This window comes from Equus przewalskii, chromosome 1 (genome assembly GCF_037783145.1).
Source record: "Equus przewalskii isolate Varuska chromosome 1, EquPr2, whole genome shotgun sequence".
NCBI classification, from domain to species: domain Eukaryota; kingdom Metazoa; phylum Chordata; class Mammalia; order Perissodactyla; family Equidae; genus Equus; species Equus przewalskii.
The window spans coordinates 99,350,166-99,371,758 of NC_091831.1; the positions used below are offsets into that span (position 1 = coordinate 99,350,166).

The window sequence follows — 21,593 nt, forward strand, 5'->3', positions numbered from 1 at the left end:
TCAGGCTGTAGGGTTCACTAGCAGTGATGATAGCCACTCTGCCCCTGCTCTCTGTACTGGTGGAACCCAAGGTCATGTGCTTGTATACACCAGTATGACAAAACCTGCGTCTCTGTTACAAGGCATAGATGTAAACGACCAAAATGCAAGGTAAAGAACATAGTCTGAATAGGTTCTCATAGTCATCCAAATCTTGATTATACTCAGATCATGTGTTATTCTGCTATTTATAGCTTCTGCTTTCTTCTTATGTGGGAGACTTAATTGCAGATGAGAGGAAATACAGTTGAGGCTCACATCCAGTGTCTTGCTTGGGACATTGGTGTCATTGCTATTTGTGCGTATGCTGTTTTTTGGTGAACTAATGGTTTTTTTGTTTTATTTTTTTCTTTCTGCAGAAGTAACAGTGTAATCCTTGCTGATGAAATGGGCCTAGGAAAGACCATCCAGACCATATCATTCCTCTCCTACCTGTTCCACCAACACCAGCTGTATGGCCCCTTTCTTATAGTCGTCCCTTTATCCACCCTCACCTCATGGCAGAGGGAGTTTGAAATCTGGGCACCAGAGATTAACGTAGTGGTTTACATAGGTGACCTGATGAGCAGAAATACGGTGTGTAAACAAAAAGAATTGGGATAGAATCTGTGTTATAAATGTATTTTGGAAATTGATCTAAAGCCATTGTAGTCTTTAGTAAAATTATGATTCTGGCACTGTGCTGTGCCCCCAATATTAAGAGATTTATGTATCATCAAAATGCAACTCAGATATTCTTTGTTTAAAACATATGCTTAGTATTTAAAGAAAGGCAACAGCAATACAAGAATGGGAATATTAAGTTTTTCTTCTCTTTGTCCGCTGTACTTCCAAGATCACTTTATTTATTAAGGATTATAAGTGGAATTAATACTTTGTGGAATGTTAATATTATTTTTGCTATTTGAACAGAGAGATATTACTGAAAATATTTGAATCCTTAGAGTTTATTTCCCAACCTTTTAAAATGGTGCGCTTGCATAACTTAGAAGAAAGGAATAAAGGGAAAGGACAGTGAAGGCTTCGAGGGCTGTGGAGATGAGAATTGTCTGTTACCAAACAACTTGAGTATGAGGAACTTGGAACACAGAGTCTTGAGTTTATTGTTGTTTAGCAAATCTTTTCTTGATAACGTCTAACTCTTTTCAAAGCACCTGTCATGTGCCAGGCCCTGTGCTGGGTGCTTTGTATATACAGTCGGCCCTCTGCAGCAACAATGTTAATATGAGTAACAAAAATTATTTCTCCTTGCATGAGCTTATAACACAACGAATTGTGGGTTTTGCATCTGCAGATTCAACCAATTGCAGATCAAGATTTTGCAGATATGGAGGCAGCCCGGTGGTGTAGTGGTTAAATTTGTGCACTCTGCTTCGGTGGCCTGGGGTTCTCAGGTTCGGATTCTGGGGTGCAGACTTAGCACCCTTCATTAAGTCATGCTGTGGTGGCATCCCACATAAAATAGAGGATGATTGGCACAGATGTGAGTGACAATCTTCCTCAAGCAAAAAGAGGAAGAGTGGCAAAAGATGTTAGCTTTGGGCCAATCTTCCTCACAAAAAAAAAGAAAGAAAAGATTTTGCAGATAAGGAGGAATTGAATCTGTGTGTGCAAAACGCATAGATATGGAGGGCCAACTGTATTCATTATACTATACCATTTTATGTAAGGGGACTTAAGCATCTTCAGTTTTTGGTATCTGTGGGAGGTCCTAGAACCAGTCCCTCTTGGATACTGAGGAAGGACAGTATTTCCTGTAATCCTCACGATAGTCTTCAAAGTAGGTGATATTCTTTCTAACTGACTAATGAAGAAATTGACTCAGAGAGTTTAACACTTGTCCCCAGGCCCGCTAGAAAATGGCAGAGCTGGGATTGGGACACAGATGTGTCTGGTCCTAGACCTTTGCTCTTTCACCACTGTATGCTAAAGTAAACTGTCTTGGGGGATTGCTTATAATAAGAGCAAGCCCTCAGGAATCCTCAGACCTTTGAGAGAGGTGAGAGATAGCCTGCTAATTCAAATTTGTTTTTATTAAAATTGTCTAACCTAAACCCTGGCAGATTTTGCTGCCCTAATTTTGAGTTTGTAAGCATATGGTAGTTCTTAGCTTGTAATCCATTTGTTAACCATTAAAAAAAGTAACAAACTTCTAGATTATGCAGAATGGCTTCAAGCACTGTGTTCGAAGATGAGGACAAAGAAAGTGAACTCTGAAGAATTATGGAGTTAGGGCAGTTTTCTTTGCAGTCTCCAGTACTCCTTTCTTTGTTCTTTTTTCCCACTTGGTGGTAATCACCTGCATGTGTTCCTCATCCTGTTCTCTAGTTCCTACCTTGACAACCAAATGGCAGGAGCCTTGTCGTGGGCCACTGTGCTTGCTGGGGTGCAGTGACACTTCAGTATGAATGTGTCAGTTCTTGTGTTCCTTCACAGTAACATTATTTTCATTCATATTAAACTATGTTTTCATCCTCTAAGCCTCCCTTTCATTTTTCTTGTGGGCAACATCTTTCTGCTCTGTGATTAATGAAATTTCTGACCGAGCCCGAAGTTAGCATTTTTTTACTTGTTAGTAGAACTATTGCCCTACCAAAAGAATAATCAAATTATTATTTCCTTAAGAAAATTCGCTTTCTGAGAGATTCCCTAGATAAGTTCAAGTCACCAGGGTTTAATTGCTGATGAAATGCTTTTTTTTGAGTGAAATGTATTGGGGGTGGGGTGTGTGGGGAGAGATGACAATTTATTTGAATTCTGGCAATAAAGTTTTGGCAGCTCAGTGATAGATCTTTTAATTCTAACTCTTACTGCTCTGTATTTTGGTTGCTTAGGTCAATTTAGAATGTATAAGTATTCATTAACTTCTAATCAGATTTGTTTTTTATTTGGCATGTTTCTATTGCATCTGTCACAAGACCTGCTGGTGATGTAGAAAGGTAAAAGCAGAAATGGTATCTTAATTGCTGTTTTCTCTTACAGATACGGGAGTATGAATGGATTCATTCTCAGACCAAAAGGCTGAAGTTCAATGCACTTATAACAACATATGAGATCCTCTTAAAAGATAAGGTGTGTAATTGGTAGCTAAGAGGCTAAATTTTGTAGTGTGACTTGTCCAAATGGTGGCGTCTGTGCCTCCCCACTTGCCATGTTGTTTTTCCTTCTTTCTTTAAAAAAAGCAAACGAGCAAACAAAAAAATCCACAAAGAATATTAAGGTTATAAATAACTAATACAACCTTACAGTTGAAGGGGACCTTTGGTTGCCTAGTCCAATTGAATTAAACAGGATGAAAGGGTATTGAGGACAGTGACTCACCTGAGATTCCAGTCAGTCTTTGGAAACTCGGCTTGAGTGCCATCTCAGGCAGGTCCCATATTATTGTTAAGGCATTTTCCCAGAACAGATTATGTGAATGGTATCTATGAGGAGGACAGAAAAATAAAGCTCTTGAAATTGTCTCCTTTCTATAGTTACTAAGTAGTGTATGTGGCAGGTGATCCCATTGCTGATAATAAGTGTGAACAAGTTCAATTTGGTGGCTCTTGGCGTTTCTGTGCTTCAGGGTTGGGGTGGAGAATACGTAGAGAAGAAGCATAATTAAGGAGAGACTGCAAAATCAAGTGGTTTTTGTTTTTGTGTTGTTTTTGCCCAGCATACCAATTTTCGTGTTCTTGCTTTGGGGCATGCAGCAATACCAGGCATGCGACCGCTCCCCCATACCTTTTAGATGGTGACGTGCTCTTTTGAGTAGACACCAGTTTGGCAACTAACAGAATAAACAGAAGAGTCCTAATATGCTCTAAGTCAGTGAAGAATAAATGTTTCTATGTATTCCTTTGTGATGGTATTTGTGCAGAGATAATTAACACTTGAAAGTACTTTTGGGTTCCCTTCTGACCTGGTGGCTCGTTCTGTTTTGTTTTTACTTTAGACTGTGCTGGGCAGTATTAACTGGGCCTTTCTGGGAGTGGATGAAGCCCATCGGTTGAAGAATGATGACTCTTTGTTGTATAAAACTCTGATTGATTTCAAGTCCAACCATAGGCTCCTGATTACGGGGACCCCTCTTCAGAATTCCCTCAAAGAGCTCTGGTCCTTGCTGCACTTTATTATGCCGGAGAAGTAAGCTCCTTCCTGTGTATTTCAAAAGATGCTAGAATGTCTGAAATGCCAATGCTTTTTAACTTTTTTAATAGAATTAGGGAAAACAGATGGCATGGTTTGGGAAAAACAAAGCATTAAACTGAGGCAGGAACAAAAGTAGTAAAATATTCCATAATAATGATAGACGGCACAGAAATCAGCCTCTTAAGGAGGAAAACATCTTGTTTACCAAACATTTGAATCAGTTAATGCTTTGGGGAAATAATCGGTAAACAGGAAACATCAGACCTTCTCACTGGTTTTAGAAGGTAATCTATATAATTGGGGTGAACTATGCAAAGTACACAATCTGACAAGTATTAAAACATATCTTAAGTTTAAACCTTTCATAACAGAAATATCAGCTTTAGGTCTTATCAAATCTTTACTTAATGGAATGCCTTTGTTGAAAAGATTTTTATGGGAGAGATTGTATGTACATCTTGTTAAACTAGAAATTATCCAGTGATGTTCCATGATAATTAAAATGAAATCTAAATTCATTGCCCTAATTTGGAAGACCCTACTCAGTCTGGGCCCTTGGAAATACTCTGACTCATCTTATACCCCTTTCTCTGTCACTCGTTATACTTCAGCCATTCCGGCCATCTTTCTGTTCCTTTAACATGGGAAGCCCTTGCTATTCTTCTTTGTCTAGAATGTTTTCTCTCTTCCTTAAGTTCACATGGCCACTCACTTTTCATATTTTTGCCTCCCCTTATATGACCACCTCCTTTTAGAGGTCTCAGACAGCCTAACCTAAAGTAGCCTGTTAGACATGCCTACCCTGTTTTATTTTCTATATGATACCTCTTTTTTTCATTTATTTTCTCATTCATTTCATGCCATTAAATTATGCATTCATAAGTAGCAGGGATCTTGTTTACTTTATTCTTGGATGGTCCACATTGCCTAGAATAATATTTGGCACATAGTAAACAATTCAATTAACAGTTGCCAAATTGACAGGTAAATGCTCCACGGTTTTTTTTTTTAATTCAGAAAAGATTTGAGTGCCTACTACAGGCCATAAACAGCGCAAGGCATTTTGGATAGCCTAATGAACAGTACAGAAATGGTCCCTTCCCTCATGTGTTCACTTTATTTAAACTGCCTATTGAGATATAATTTACATACCATAAAATACACCATTGTAAGTATACAATTCAGTGTTTTTAAGTTATAGAGTTGTGCAACCATGACCATAATCTAGTTTGAGAATATTTTCCTCACCTAAAAAAGTTCCCTCTTGCCTGTAGGTCGTTAATCACTGCTTTTACCTCTAGCCTTTTATCACTCATCAGCTTTCCTCTCTAGAGATTTACCTTTCCTAGAAATTTCATATAAATAGAATCCTAATAAGTAGTCTCTTGTTTCTGGCTTCTTTCACTTAGCATACTATTTTTGAGATTCACTCGTGTCATAAGAATTTATCAGGAGTGAGTTATTCTCTTATTATGGAGTAATATTTTATTGTTTGTATATCTAGTCGCCAGTTGATGGACATTTGGATTGCTTTAGTTTTGGGCTGTTGTTTCTTTGTGTGGCCTTAGTTTTTATTTATCTTTGTTTGATAACTTAGTAGTGGAGTTGCTGGGTTGTTGGGAAAGCTTGTATTTAACTTCTTAAGAAACTAATACCAGGCTGTTTTACAAAGACACTCTACCATTTTACATTCCCACCAGAAATGTTGAGTTTTCTTTTTCTCTGGATCATCACCAATACTTGGGGCGTATTGTCAGTCTTTTGGATTGTAGCCATTCTGGTGGGTGTATGGTGGTATCTCATTGTGGTTTTGACTTGCATTTCTGTAATGACTGATAATGTTGAACCTCTTTTCATGTGTTCATTATCCACTTCTGTATCTTTGGTGAGATATCTGTATAAATCTTTTGCCCATTTTTAGGTTGGATTATTTGTCTTATGAGTTGAAGAGGTTTTTAATTTAATTTCTTTCCTTTTTTTTTAGTATTCTACATGCAAGTGCTTTATTAGTATATGATTTGCAAATATTTTGTCCCAATCTGTGGCTCATCTTTTCATTTTCTTAATGTTGTCTTTTGAAGAGCAAAAGTTTTAAATTTGATGAAGTAATTAATCATTACTTCATTACAAAAATTAATTTATCATTTTTTTAAAGAGATTGTGCTTTAATGTCATATAAATAAGACATATTTGCCTAACCTAAGGTCACACAGACTTTATTTTCTTCTAGAAGTTTTAATTCTTAAATTTGAGTCTATGTTATATTTGAGTCTGTGTTCCATTTTGAGTTACTTTTTGTTTATAGTGTGAAGTGTGAGGGCTTAAGTTCATTTTTGTGTGTGTGTGAGGAAGATTGGCCCTGAGCTAACGTCTGTTCCCAATCTTCCTCTTTTTGCTTGAGGAATATTGTCGCTGAGCCAATGCCTATGCCAGTCTTTCTCTATTTTATGTGAGATGCTGCCACAGCGTGGCTTGATGAGTGGTGCTAGGTCCACGCCCAGGCTCTGAACCTGCAAACCCTGGGCTGCTGAAGCAGAGCATGTGAACTTAACCACTATGCCACCAGGCCCTAAGTTCAGTGTTTTGCAGAGGGATTTTCGAAATTGTCCCAGTGCCATTTGCTGAAAAGAATATCCTTTCTTTTATTGATTTGCCTTGCTACCTGAGTTGAAAATCAGTTGAGACCATAAATGTAGGGATCTGTTTCTGGATTCTCAGTTCTGTTCCACTGATACATATTCCTGTCTTCATGCCAATGCCACACTGTCTTGATTACTGTGGCTTGATGCTACTTTTTAAAATGAGGAAGTATAAATTCCAATTTTGTTCTTTTTACAAATTATTTTGGCTGTTTTAGATCCTTTGCATCTCCATATATATTTTTGGATCAGCTTATTAATTTCTGAAAAAAATATAGAATTTTGATAGGCATTGTGTTGACTCTGTTATCATTTTAGGGAGAATTATCTTAACAATTTTGACTCTTCTTAGTCATGATCATGGAAAGTTTTCTCCATTTATTTAGATATTCTGTAACATTTTTCAGCAACGTTTAGAAGTTTTCAGTGTATAAGTCTTGTACTTCTTTTGTTGGATTTACTCCTACTTTTGGTTTTGAGTGGAATTATTTTTTTAATCTAATTTTTAGATTGTATTAGAGTAGTTGAGTTTTATATATTTATCTTGTGTCCTGTGAACTTGCAAAAATTACTTTTTCCACTATTTTTGGTTGTATATTTCTTGATATTTTTTAGATACAGAATCACATTTTCACCATGTTGTGCTTCTTTTCTCCAAAGTGGATGGATGCCTTTTATTTCTTGCCTTATTGTACTCAGTAGAACCTCTATGTTGAATAGAATTGGTGGGAGTATAGGATGTTAGCTATAGAATTTTTGTAGATAATCCTTTATCAGGCTGAGGAAATTTTCTTCTATTCCTAGTTTTTGAGAGTTTTTATAATGAATTGAGTATTGGATTTTATCACATTTTTTTCTATGTCTGTTGAGATGACCATGTGGTTTTTGTTCTTTATTCTACCAATATAATATATCATGTTAGTTATGCTTTAAACATTAAGCCAACCCTTCATTGCTGGGATAAACCTGACTTGGTCATGACATTTAGTCCTTTTTATGTGTTGCTGGATTCAGCTTGGTAATATTTTAGTAAAGATTTTTGCATCTGTGTTTTTCAGGGATATCAGTCTCTAGATTTTTTTTCTTTTTTGGGGGTAAATATCTGCCTGTCTTTTGTATCAGGACCATGGAGTGAATTGGAAAGTGTTCCCTCTTTCTCTATTTTCCGAAAAAATTTGTTGAGATTGGTATTATTTCTTCCTTAAATATCTGATAGCGTTGGCCAGTGTAGCCATGTGGGCCTTAGCTTTGCTTTGTGAGAAAACTTTTAATGACTAATTCAGTTTCTAGTTAGAGTTCTATTTAGGTTTTCTGTTTCTTTTTTATTTAGATTTGTTAATTCGTGTACTTATAAGAATTTGTCCATTTCATCTAAGTTGTCTAACTTGTTGGCATAAAGTTATAGTATTTGCTCATGATCCTTTTAATTTTTGAAGAGTCAATGAGGATCCAAATAATTTTTTGATTATGGTAATTTGTATCTTGTCTCTTTTTCTTGGGCATTTTAGGTAAAGGTTTAACAATTTGGGGGATGTTTTCAAACAAACCAACTTCTAACTTCATTGGTTTTTTTTCTCTATTTTCTTTTCTATTTCATTTATTTCTGTTCTCATCTTTACTCTTGCCTTCTTTTGCTTTCACTTAATTTTCGCATTTTCTGTTTTAAGGTAGAAGCTTAGATTATTAAGACCTTTTTTACTTTTCCTAATATAGGTGTTTAAAGGTATAGATCTCCCTCTATCCACTGCTTCAATTGCATCTTGATGTCCTGTGTTTTTGTTTTCATTCATTTTCACTTATTTTCCAATTTCTCTTGTGATTTCTTCTTTGATACATGGATGTTTTTTAGATGTGTGTTGTTTAATTTCCAAGTATTTAGGTATTTCCCAAGTGATTTGTAATTTAATTTTGTCTTAGAGAACACACTTTAAATTCATTGTTACTTGTTATATAGTCTAGTATGTTTTCTATCCTGGAAAATGTTCCATGTGCACTTGAAAAGAATAATATTTTTTCTACTTTTGTTAGGTAGAGTTCTGTAAATGTCCATTAAGTCAACTTGGTTAATAGTTTTGCTCAAGTCTTCTGTATTTTTGCTGACTTCATGTTTAGTTGTTCTATCGGTTCTTGAGGGTGAAGTATTTTAATATTTAACTATAGTTGTTGTATGATCTACTCTTCCTTTTAGTTCTGTCAGTTTTTCCTTCATGTATTTTGGAGTTCTGTTGTTAGGTATGTTCACATTTGTAATTGTTTTATGTTCCTGGTATATTGACTTTTTTATTATTATAATAAATGAAGGATTTTCCTTCTTTTTTATCCAAAAAAGGATTCTCCAAAGAAGGCTATTTCCTTCTTTATCTCTAGTAACATTTCTTACTCCTTAGGTCTATTTTGTGTGATATTAATGTAGCTCCTCAGCTCTCTTCTGTTGCCTGCTTGAATGGTATACTGTTTACCATCATTTTACTTTCAACCTACTTCTTTCTTTGAGTCTAAACTGTGTCTGTTGTAGACAATATATACTTGGATCTTCCTTTTTTATTTGGTCTCACAATCTCTGCTTTTGATTGCAGTATTTAGTTCATTCACATTTAAAATAGTTATTGATATGATTGGATTTATGTCTGTTATTTTGCTCCCCCTCCCCCCATGTTTTATTTCCTCTCTTTTTCCCCTTTACTGCCTTCTTTTGTTTCAACAAATATTTTTCAGTGTGCCATTTTAATTCTTCGGTTAGTTGATTTTTTAGAGTTATTTTCTCAGTGGTAGAGTTATTTTCACCTCCCTCTTCAGGTTGTAAACCTAAGAATACAGTGATATAATTATTGTTTTATTCAGGCTTGTCTTTTAAGGAAATTAAGCAAAGAGAAAAATACACTCATACGGTTTTTTATATTTACCCATTTATTTTATCATTTCCAGTGATCTTTACTTCGTCCTGTGGATTCAAGTTGCCATCAAGCGTCACTTTTAGCCTGAAGGCCTTCCTTTTGTGTTTTTTTCTAAGGGAAGCCTACTAGCAGCAAATCTCTACCTTCATTTGTCTGTGACTGTCCTTTTTTCACCTTTATTTTTGAAGGATATTTTAAGACTCTTCGGAAGATGGTTAGAGAAACTTGACTACTCTGACTGAGCTGCCCTCACTACAGCTGTTTGTAGCACAGGCTTAAACTATTCCCTTTTTTGCAGGCATCCTCCCTACAGTGTGCTTCTGGAGAGGGGCCTCCTCTGCACCCTCCTTCCTCTGCCTTCTCTCAGGGCAGTGTTTCTCATCTCAGCACTATGGACATTTGGGGCTGGGTAATTTTTTTTGTAGGGGGCTGTCCTTTGCGTTATAGAATGTTTAGCAGCATCCTTGGCCACTATTCACTACATGCCAGTAGCAGCCCTCTTCCTCAGTTGTGACAACCAACAATGTCTCCAGACATTGCCACATGTCTCCTGGGCAGGGTTGGGGTGGGCGGCGGGCAAAATCACCACCAGTTATAAAGCACTATGTTAGAGGGTTCCTGATGTCTCCCCACGTTGCTCATTCTCCTGTCATCCTCCTCCCTACCCAGCCGGTCTCACTGCTACTCTCTTGCCTGTCCTGTTTGCTGCTCGCCTGGATTCTCTGTTCCTTCCCTGGAGCTCTTTGAGTCAGTAGTGGTCATTCCTGAGGATGGAGCCAGTTGCCCCCTTCTCTTTTTAAACATTCTGCTGTACGTTCTGTAGTGAATATGCTGTTCATCATGTATTAGCAGAAGCCTGTGTTTTATAAAGTATGCTTTTCAAAGATGTAAGTCCTGTAAAACAGATAATGTATGCAAGTTTAGAAACAGTGGAGGTTATCAATTATTAGTTATTAATCTTTGTTTTCTGAAATAAGAGAACTTTCATGTACATTACTTTTTATTTTTCATATGTTTTCTTCATATTTGATCTTTTTGATAGACTAGAAGTGTTTAGCCTCAGATAGCGAGTAAGAATATGCCGACTTAGATGATGAAAATGTGTCCCATATTACACGGTTAATAAATAGAGGGACTGAGATCAATTTCAGATCTTCCATGACCAAGGCCACTGTCCTTTGAACTTCAGATTCTGAGAGGAAAAATACATCCTTCATAGCACCATTGAGGCAAGGCGAAAGCATTCTACATGGTAGGAGTCTTGAAGCACTGGGGGAACATCTGTGCTTATCATCTAGAACAAGAATGTGGTGTGTAGTTTCACCAGTGAATGGTTAGCTAGGATTTGTCCTTCTCTTCTTGGCTACTGAAGTGGATGGTAGGGATTTTGGCTCCTAAATGGTCATGATTAATTTTTGTGTTTCTATTAAGTCCATCCAGCATGAGCTATATTTTGGAATAACGTCTTTTATATCCTTTGATAGTTGGAGAGGGGAACTTTGAATTACTTTTTCCAGTAGAGATGATCATTCAGATAGTGTCTTCCAAAGGTTTTCTTATGGCCACTTGGGTTACTTATGGAATGATGGATGGATTGGAGTTAGAGACACAATTTTTTTGTGTATTTGTGGAAGAGAGCTTTTCCCTTTGAAAACATTTTTAAAACGTTACCATTTTCAAACATTTTTTAAAAAACATTGGTTTTCACTAAGATACATATATAAAAAGGAAATCCATTAGTTAGGGAGTTGAGATTTACCCTTATTTCTGCTTGAGCTTTCCGTGTGGATGAGTGAAATCCTGTGAGTATTCCCCATGGTTAGCGGTAGTTCTTTAGATTCCTTGTGGATCAACGGAACCGTTTGGTCTTTTCAAAGAAATGATCCACTAAAGAAATGTTATTGTACAGAAGGGAATTAGGTTTGGTCGAGTAACCTTTGAACTTTCTCCTTCTCAACTGTGACAGACCATTGTTTTCAAAATCCAAAAGTTAGTCGTCTTTTTAACCGACCGAAATGTGGTTTCCTTAGTGCAGACTCTGTCCGAGCCCCTTTCCCCCACAGTGGCTCTGACCAGGGCCCTGTCCTTATAAATCTCATTGCTACCCTTGTTCTAAATATGTCAGTCACCCACTTTGTTTTGTACGTACTATTTTGTAAAGCATAGGGCTTGGTGTTAAAGATAGAAAAAGATATGGTGAGATCGAAGAATTCAGCTTATTAATAAATCACATGCAAATGTGTACTTCATTCTCACCTCACGAAATAACTCAGTTTGATAGAGCATATTTCAGAGATCTTACCTCATAGTATTAGGATTTCTTTTTTACTTTTGCTTCTGTTGTATAGGCCAATCTCTGACTTTTTTTGTACCTTTCCTTTCACCTATTTATCATGTGATGTCTAGCATATCATTTTCACTGCTTTGATTTAATTTTCTTTTCTGTTATTCCTCAGTAGAGTGAACTTCTGTTTCTCTAAAATCCCAGGGACTGGAAAATAATCAAAATTTTTTCTGCCTTCGTGAGAGATGTATGTTAAGGACAGAAGTTTATAACAGGGATATATCTAAAATAATCTCTAGGCTGTGGTGTGGTGTCGTTATAAGTTCACCACTATGACCATATACCTTTTAAATACGTGGCATTATAAATTGCCAGCTGTCTCTTGCAGGGAATAGCAACCTTTTGCTTGATAGTGAACATTTTCAGCTGTTTAGGCATTATGGTCTCTGTTGCAGCTACTCATCTCTGCTGTTTAGAGGGAAAGCAGTCATAGACACTTGATGAAGACTTCGGTGTGCACATAAAGAAAAGTATCTCATGTTAACTCCTCTAGAGTAGTAAGAATACACGAGGTGGGTGAGAAGATTTGTTGCCTAAAACGGTAGGGGAAGTAAGTCTTGTAAATAAAGTTTACATTTAAGATTTTGGACTAGTACAGTTTTAATTAATTATAATATGTGTTAAGTAAATTAAAATATTTTCTTGAAATTGTCTCTCAGCTCTTCAGAAAATAGGCTGATATTGTGGTAGTCCCTGATTTCCAGTAGTGCTACGTACGTTATGTGTGTGAGGTGCCATCCCGAGCATTGAGATAGCTCGGTTTACATTGTTCCTTTTAATCCTCTTATTAGTTTTAATTCCTCATTTATTTTATTTTATGTTCTTGGAGTATTAGCATAGCAGTGTGACAAAATACAGTTTACCTTAGGTTTATCAGGCTTTAAGCTTTAATGATGTTTTTAGATCTCTACCCCAACAGATCATTTTGTCTGCTTGCTTGAAGATCATTATTTCAGGCATTAGCAGGTGTTAGTAAGGCTGATGTTGATCCATCCGGCTGTGTCTGATGAAATGCTTGGCCATTTAGGAGGTCAGAAGTGGCAGCAGACTGTTGACACCGTTGTACTTGGTGGCAGTGCTGGCATTTGCTGTCTCTGACTTTTCATCTTATGAGAGAGCATATGCTTTGAGTCTTAAATAGCTCGAGGTAATACCGAGTCACTTGTTAGTTATTCTGGGACTTGACTGGCCTCAGGAGAACAGGGCCACTTGGCAACAGGCAGCAGACCATGGGGCCGTGAAGCTTCCAGTTCTAGCCTCAGTCAATGGCATGCTCTCACCTACTGAGTTTCAGTCTGCCCACAAAACTAACCTAGTTCTTCCAGCTGCTCGTTGGCTTTCTTGTGGCAAGACAAAGCACATTTTTCTAATCCTCATGAAATAAATTTCCTTCACTTTTTTATTTTTGAAAGAAATTTGATCATAATGTCCCATTCTGGATTTCTGCCACAGATCCTTTAGTGAACCAAAGATGGTTGAAGTAAGATTTAAATATAAGAAATTTTTATCTATAGAGTTCAGGCAGAATTATTATGGGTGACAAGCTTTTAAATGAATGAAATTTGTGCCCCCAAGTCCTGTTAGTATTTGTATCACTTGTGTTGCTCTTCTTGTCTGGGGCTATAGTCTTTTTTTTACTATCCTTAGAAGCCGTTAACTTCTAAATCTATGAACAGTGAATATTATTGGCGGAAATTACATAACTAACTTTTACCTTTGAACAGTGACAGCTATAATATTGCCACTAAGTATTCTTTTACCTCTGAATTTTATTTTCCCAAGAAATTACAGCTTATTAAAAGATAGCTTATGATTAATTTTTCTGCATAATGTTTCATCACAGTAACTTATTATGTTTACTTATATACTAATTACATGATATACTGAAATGTTTTGTGAACTCTGGATCCAGTCTCAGAATTGGAAACCTGCTGTTATCCTGTGTAGACTGATGGAATTGATTTAATTGGTTTTTCCTTTCCTTTTTGTTTTCTCCTCTCTTGTAGTCAAGAGCTAATGACTGATAAGTTTATCTTTCTATATGGGGGATATTCACTTATTTACAGATTTTTTTTTTTCCATTTTAGTTCCTTTTAAAAGAAAATTTAGTTGGAAAAGTGCTTTTTTCTTCTGGTAACTAAGTAACACTGTATTGTTTCATCTCTAGGTTTGAGTTCTGGGAAGATTTTGAAGAAGACCATGGGAAAGGGAGAGAGAATGGCTACCAGAGTCTTCATAAGGTGCTAGAGCCTTTCCTTCTCCGGAGAGTTAAAAAAGATGTGGAGAAATCCCTTCCTGCCAAAGTGGAACAGATTCTCAGGGTGGAGATGTCGGCCCTTCAGAAACAGTATTACAAGTAAGTTATTGGCTAGGTTAGGCCTGAGTTGGAATTAAGATTAGTGCCATGAAGCCATGAGATAGATGATTTACCAAAAAAAATCTTTTTTTTTTTTTTTTTTTTGCTGAGGAAGAATGGTCCTGAGCTAACATCTGTTGGCAGTCTTCCTCTGTTTTGTATGTGGGACACCAACACAGCATGGCTTCATGAGCAGTGTGTAGGTCTGCAGCTGGGATCTGAACCCGCGAACCTGGAGCTGCCAAAGCAGAGCGCACAAACTTAAGCACTATACTGCCAGACTGGCCCCCCAAAACTGCTTTTTTCAGTGAAGCCTCAATGCAGATTTAAGTAGCAATTTATTTATGTTTAGAAACAGGGAGCTATATTATTCTTGCTTTTTTATTTGAGTGAGAATCTGCACAATACTTTTCATTATCTAAGTGGTCTGAACTTTATGTTAATTCTTAATGCTGATCCCATTACCAATAAACAGGCATATTTTACTCATTCATATATTTCTTCCCTTATTCACTCATTTATTAGAATGCTGCAACGTGCTAGACATTCTGCTAGATACTGGGACTATGAAGATGAATGGAATGCGTTCTTGCCAGAAGCCTTGTTGTTTAGTAGGGAAGACAGACTAGAGGCAGATAATTAAAGCAGGCTGTTGTTTAATAGCTGATTCATAAGCAGGAGGCTGTGGAAGTTGAGTAGGGAAAGTACTCACCTCTGTATTGGAGGACGAAGACGCTTTGCTTTCCAGCATTCCAAGTGGCACAGGCAGGTTATGGACTTGGTTTAGATTATGTTACAGGCAAAATGGTGGGCTTGGGACAGAGGGTGGAATATAGCATGCTTGTCAGTTTAGTTTTGCTGATGTATAAAGTTGGATCTGGAATAGTTGGAACTAACTGTATTGCCATGAAAATTATAGTCTTTTAAAGTTAGAGGTTTGGTAATCTTTCTAATAATATTCCCCCTTTGTTCTTATTACAACTGAGTAAAAGCAAGATTTTAATTTTCAAAAATTACTATCTGACGCTTTTACCTAACACTATCTTGATTTTTTAAAAATCTTTTTATTATAGGAAATCTCAAAGTGTGCACAGAGTAGCATGTAGTCGTGTACCCATAATCCAGTTTCAACAGTTCTCGCCTCATGGTCGATCTTAGTTCATCTGTATCTTCTTCTGCATCCCCATTCCCACCTCCAGATCGTTTGAAAGATATTTTTTCTTTTGAAAATGTCTTTTTCTGACTTATCTCACTTAGCACAATATGCTCAAGGTCCATTCATGTTGGATTTTTGACTTTTTCAAAAGTTTTGACCAGTGAGATTTATTTTGGTATGGTTATGAATTCATTGATGAACATATTTGTGTTTCATCCTGTTGCGGTGATTATCTATGCTCATGGTCTGATAGCCCGATTTGTACCTGTGTGAGCTTATTCAAGTTGATTCTGAGTCTTTTTGGCATAATCCTAGTAGTAGTTGATAGCTTCTTTGCTTTTTGGAGTGGTAAAATGTTTAGATTCGCCTTGTATAGTTCCTTCCCCAGAACTGGAGTCAGCCACATATCCAGCAAGCTCTCTATACTGTTTATTGGAAAATGGTATTTGGAGACTGCAAATTGGACACTAGGGGTGCTTTTTGCAACTGCATTGGACATTATTGACAGCTCTTTTCAGTGGACATAATTAGGAAATTTGTTTTGTTTTTAAAGGTAAAAAATACATCATAAACTTTTCCCAATTAAACAGTACAGAGATTTTATTTGACCTTATATCTTAAACCCATACCAAAAAATTCCCCTTCTCAACTGCACCTACCTAATTCACCCCACACACACAGTCTTAGAATAATAGTGCCAGCAATATGAATAACAAAAACAGGTTAAGATTGTGTAATAGTTGTTTTTCTTTTTAAAGGTATATCCTACTAGAAGGATAAGAGTCTTAAAGCACTTGAGAGAGTTTTTCTTCTCCGTGGTTAGGCTACCAGCTAGATACAATGGTTTGTTTATTTCATTGTAGTTCTCTTTTAAGAGACTGCTTTGTTTAACTTTCTTTCATAATTATTTATAATATTTATCGAATTCCAAAGGCAAAGCTACAAAGCCTAGTTTGTTCAAAGGTATCTAACTTCTTATACTTGCTCTCCCATTCTCATCTCTCTTTCCTTTAGGTATTAATTGTTGTTATTCTTTTTAATCTGTATCTTTCCTCTATTTTTTAACTTTTAAAATATAGGCAAATACAAAGAACTTTTTTGTTACCTCCCTCCTCTTATATAAATGATAGCATACTGTATACGTTTTTCTGTGCCTTACTTTTTTCCACTAAATGATATGTGCTGAAGGAATACTCCATACTAGTTTAAAGAGATACTCCTTTCCTTTTACAGCTGCATGGTGCTCCATTGTGGATCTGTAGTATAGTTTATTCAACCAGCCCCCTAGTGGTGGACATTGGGATTGTTTCAAATACTTTTCCTTTTCTAAGTAGTGCTGCAGTGAAAATCCTTGTGCATTCTTCTTTGAGGTAGATTCCTAAAAGTGTGATTGCTAAAAGTGTAAAGAAATTTCACTACTCAGAAAAAAGCACTTATAATATTTTAGGGTTTATGGGTAAAGCTTTTAGAGTCATGTGCTACATAATGACATTTTGGTCAACAACAGACCACGTGTATGATGTGGTCCCATGAGATGAGTGCCATATGGCTCAGGTGTGTAGTAGTGCGCTATACCACTTAGGCTTGTGTCAGTACATCTGATGTTCACACAACAATGAAATTGCCTAAAGTGTTTCTCAGAACATAGCCCTGTCATGAAGTGATACATGACTACTGTACATGGATATACATGAGTATATGTGTATTTCTCCTCCCCTCTTACCAAATTGGGATATAAAACATACTTATTATGAACATTGTATCATGTAAAATACCCTTTACAACATTTTAAATGGGTACATAGTTTCTGTCTTATGATATATCTAATTTATTTAACTGATCTTCTATTTTTAGACAACTTATTTCCACTTTTATACTGCAATAAAGAGTGCTTCAGTGACAGTCATTGTTTTACATGTATGTGTGTGTGTGTGTGTGTGTGTGTGTGTGATATATAAAATTTCCTTTTAATATTTCTGTGTTCAGTCAGATTGAAATACCCAGTAGAATGATTAGTATTCTCAATATGCCTGGAGTTGTGAGGGGTCCTGGTTAGGTGGCAAGAGATGCAAAATTAAGTGTCTCTCCCTGCCTTTTCAACCTTCCCCCCCCCCCCCCCACTAATACTACCTGCTCTTATAATCTTCTGGTACCCCCAACTCTCTATTTCTTGGAATCTAATAATATCATTATCGTCTTAATTTGCAGATGGATTCTGACCAGGAATTACAAGGCTCTTGCCAAAGGAACAAGAGGCAGCACATCTGGGTTCCTTAATATTGTGATGGAACTGAAAAAATGCTGCAACCACTGTTACCTGATTAAACCCCCTGAAGAAAACGAAAGGGAGAATGGACAGGAGATTCTGCTGGTGCGTGGGGACCTTGTTCATAGTTACTTTCTCGAAGACAATTTAATTTCTATAGATGCTTTTTATCAAAATGCTCTTTTTCCTCCTTGATGACTCTTCAAGGAGCAGTAAAAGAAGCTTTAAAGAGCAGATGAGAAAAGTTGAATAGCTAGGAAAAATCTGGAAAGTATAGTGTCACAGATACCAGGTAAAGAGCGTTTCAGGAATTGCTTCTCAGCCAGATTGCAGATGGCTTCAAAATGACAAAGATGATTTAAAACATATGAACTCTTAGAGATTAAGGGCAGATTGAAATATTATTTTGAACATGATGATTGGAATGTTTTTTCAATCTTCAGTCCCTGATCAGGAGCAGTGGGAAGCTGATTCTATTAGATAAACTGCTGACAAGACTTCGAGAAAGGGGAAACAGAGTACTTATCTTCTCCCAAATGGTGAGAATGTTGGATATCCTGGCTGAGTACCTGACTATTAAACACTATCCTTTCCAGGTAAGGATGCTGTTACTGGGGTCTCTCCCTTCCCCCCTCTCTCTGTCTGGGTTGTATGCTTTGCTTGCTGAATTATCCTAAAGTAGAAAACAAGAGTTTTCTTGCCTGAAACAAATTGAAATTAAGATTCCAGAAGGGTCTTAATTTTTGCTTCCTGCCTTTAGGCTACCATGTAATGATGCTGGTTATGTGAAGATCATCCTTCTTTTTTAGGGGCCTGGAGGGTGGGGATTAGAGAAAGGAAAATTGGGCAAGAGAAAAGCATGTTAGATGGTGTTTTCCATCTCTGAGTTGTAGTAAAAGTAGAGAAGAAGGAAGTGTGAACCTGATTACAGAGGCCCAAATCCTAGAAAGAAAGGAGAAGAGAGGTGACAGTGTTGTACATTCACCCCAAAGGAAGTTGACTGGCTGTGGGGCTGGGAACTGAGCAGAACAGTGCTCTTGAAACCTTGCTGGTCCCTGAAGCAAGTGGCGATGGTGCCCCTCTTTGGAACTGTCACTGCAGATTTCATCTTCATTCAGTTTATCTACTTGAGATGAGAAAATAAAATAAGGGGAAAAAAAGAGTTTCTTCAGTATAATAGTATTTTTCTGGGTGTTAGAGTATGGGAAACTTTCTGCTCTATTTATAGACATGCATACAATTTACCTTGACTTTTGGCATAATAGTTTTATGACGCTTTGATTTTTAAGATTTATTAAAATTTTTTTCTGTTTAACTTTGACTGGGTAGACTGTTCTACCACCTCATGTAATTAGCTGGTATTGAAGAAGCTTAGAGTCAATGATTCCCTCCTAAGAAGGCTAAGCTTTTTTCTTTTTTGAGGAAGATTAGCCCTGAGCTAACTACTGCCAGTCCTCCTCTTTTTGCTGAGGAAGCCTGGCCCTGAGCTAACATCCGTGCCCGTCTTCCTCTACTTTTTTTAATATGTGGGACTCCTGCCACAGCATCGCGTGCCAAGTGGTGCCATGTCCGCACCCGGGATCTGAACTGGTGAACCCTGTGCTGCCGAGAAGCGGAACATGGGAACTTAACCACTGTGCCACTGGGCCGGCCCCTAAGAAGGCTAAGCTTTAAAACTTACTAACAAATTATCTTTCAAAATGCCCTGAAAGGCATTGTTATATCCATAATACCTTCTGAGGTCTTTCAGTAGCAGCTGTGTTAGAATATAGTTTAATACTGTGCTTTATTATCCAAGAAAAGTAGTCTACCTAAAGACAGTTATCTCTTAGTGCATCTGATCCCTGTGAGCTTTCAGGTCTAGCTAATCATTTGGTATCAAGAAAAATAATATGTTACTTTCCTCTCTAGGGAATAAGTAGACTACAGTCCACTCAGGTTTATCCTGCCTAATGTCTTCTGTTAATGGGAATATTAAAAGGAGGGCATTTGGGTTTTCTCATTTCAAATAATAAGCTATGAACCTGCCATTTAAACTTATCTTTGAGTTAAGGCTCTGAGTGGAGTTGGGAGTCAGAAAGCAGAAAGGGGTTCCAAAGTCTGAGTTTGCTTGCATTCTGCTGGCTCTGGGTCTGGTGGGCAGAGCTCTGAGCGGGGGAGATGTAGGTCCTTCCACAGACTCTGCTCCCAGCCAGAGGGGAACAATGTGAAAGTGATTTAGAGAGTGAGAAATGCTTTATATGTACAGCATATAGGTAATAATTCTTCAGTAGTTATTTTATATTTTACATGGTTTCTCTGTGGTGGCATTGTTCTGGATCTGGAGCTGACATATACTCTAATAAAAGGAATTATGCACACTAAGTAGATGCCAGGGATTCTAATGCATTTTTGCTGCTTGAACACTTGGCACTGATTTTAGAGTGTAAATTTTGGAAAAGCTGGGATATGATCAACTTAATTTTAACATTTTCAGTCTTATGGCATACGTTTTCTGAACAAAATTGTTTAAATAACTTTTTGGTTTGTGTAGCACTTAATAACTGGGCCCCATTAGCTGAGAAGCATCATTGTTTGGCAGGAGTTAATTATTAGGTGACCAGTGGTAGTATTTCCTAATCTCTTCAGTCCTCACAGATGTAGAAGCAAGCAAAACCTCTGAGCACAGTGTGGGTTGCCATCTTTCTCCTTACGGGTCCTTGCAGCCATTGTGATCCTTGGATAAACCTAGATGGCCCTGTGAATCAGAAGCTTCTGACCTTGAGTTTGTAACCGGAGAGCTTGGGGCAAGTAGAGTGTGCTGCTTAAGCACAGCCCCTTGACAGCCAGTGCATTCTGGTTATTTTTACTCTGCGTGTTGCAGTGATAAAGGTTGCAAGTCTGGTGTTCTATTCTGAGTGTGGCTAATCTTCCTACCTTATGATTTTCTTGTTTATTTTTGCAGCGTCTGGATGGTTCCATCAAGGGAGAAATCCGAAAACAGGCGCTGGACCACTTCAATGCAGATGGGTCTGAGGTACACCAGGCATGGCTTTGTTATTTGGGCAGCTTGGGCTCTGTATCAAGGGGAAAGCCTTTTTAGCTAAATGTATTCTGTTTGAGAGACATTTCACTATGCAATTCTCCTGCCTTGAGAAGGGAATGAGAAATCACTAATATAAAAGATGCCTCTGAATTTTGTTGTTTGTCAATCCAGAAAAGCATATGCATGCTTGTTTATCTCCTCTGGTCTGGATTAATGACAGGGTTGTTCTGATGTCAAACGAGTGTGCTCTGGTGACTTCCAGATACCAAATTTCTGGGCCTAAGAGAGCCACAAGGCAAGGGTTGGGGAGGGCTGGCCAGTAGGATTCATTTTGACATGTATTTACATCAGAAGGTTTTGATCTGTACTATTTTGGTGAGTGAGGCTTGAAAAGTATGTTTGCCATGTCTCAGATTTGTTGGACTCCTGGTACAATGTGACTTAATATTCTTGCTTTGACTAACAGCAACACTTGTTAATCAGTAAGTGTCCAGCTTAGATTTGGCATTATGAAGCATTTTGTTTTTAAGGCACGTATAGAAGAGCTATTTAGGACAAATTAGAAACCATGGTAACATTGTAGTTTGTGCATATCAAACTATTGAATACCAGGGGATTTGAAAGAAGTGGGGTGGGGAGCACTTTGGTGTTGGTGACACTGTAGTGATGTGTAGAGATAAAGGAAGCAGAGGAGGGAGCCAGAAGTAGAACCAGTAGTAATTTGGAGAGAATGTTAGAAC

At 37.4% G+C, this 21,593-nt stretch overlaps 1 protein-coding gene across 12 annotated transcripts in view; it reads left to right on the top strand.

The window, feature by feature from the left end:
• Nucleotides 1-21,593, top strand: part of CHD2 (chromodomain helicase DNA binding protein 2) — a 112,557-nt gene that overhangs the window by 43,237 nt on the left and 47,727 nt on the right. For all 12 annotated transcript variants that reach the window (XM_070618731.1, XM_070618711.1, XM_070618742.1 and 9 more), the window contains 7 exons: nt 399-615; nt 3,022-3,111; nt 3,977-4,167; nt 14,218-14,406; nt 17,771-17,933; nt 18,272-18,424; nt 20,773-20,844. In XM_070618731.1, coding sequence (XP_070474832.1) covers nt 399-615; nt 3,022-3,111; nt 3,977-4,167; nt 14,218-14,406; nt 17,771-17,933; nt 18,272-18,424; nt 20,773-20,844 — 1,075 coding nt within the window. The remainder of the gene's footprint in view (nt 1-398; nt 616-3,021; nt 3,112-3,976; nt 4,168-14,217; nt 14,407-17,770; nt 17,934-18,271; nt 18,425-20,772; nt 20,845-21,593) is intronic.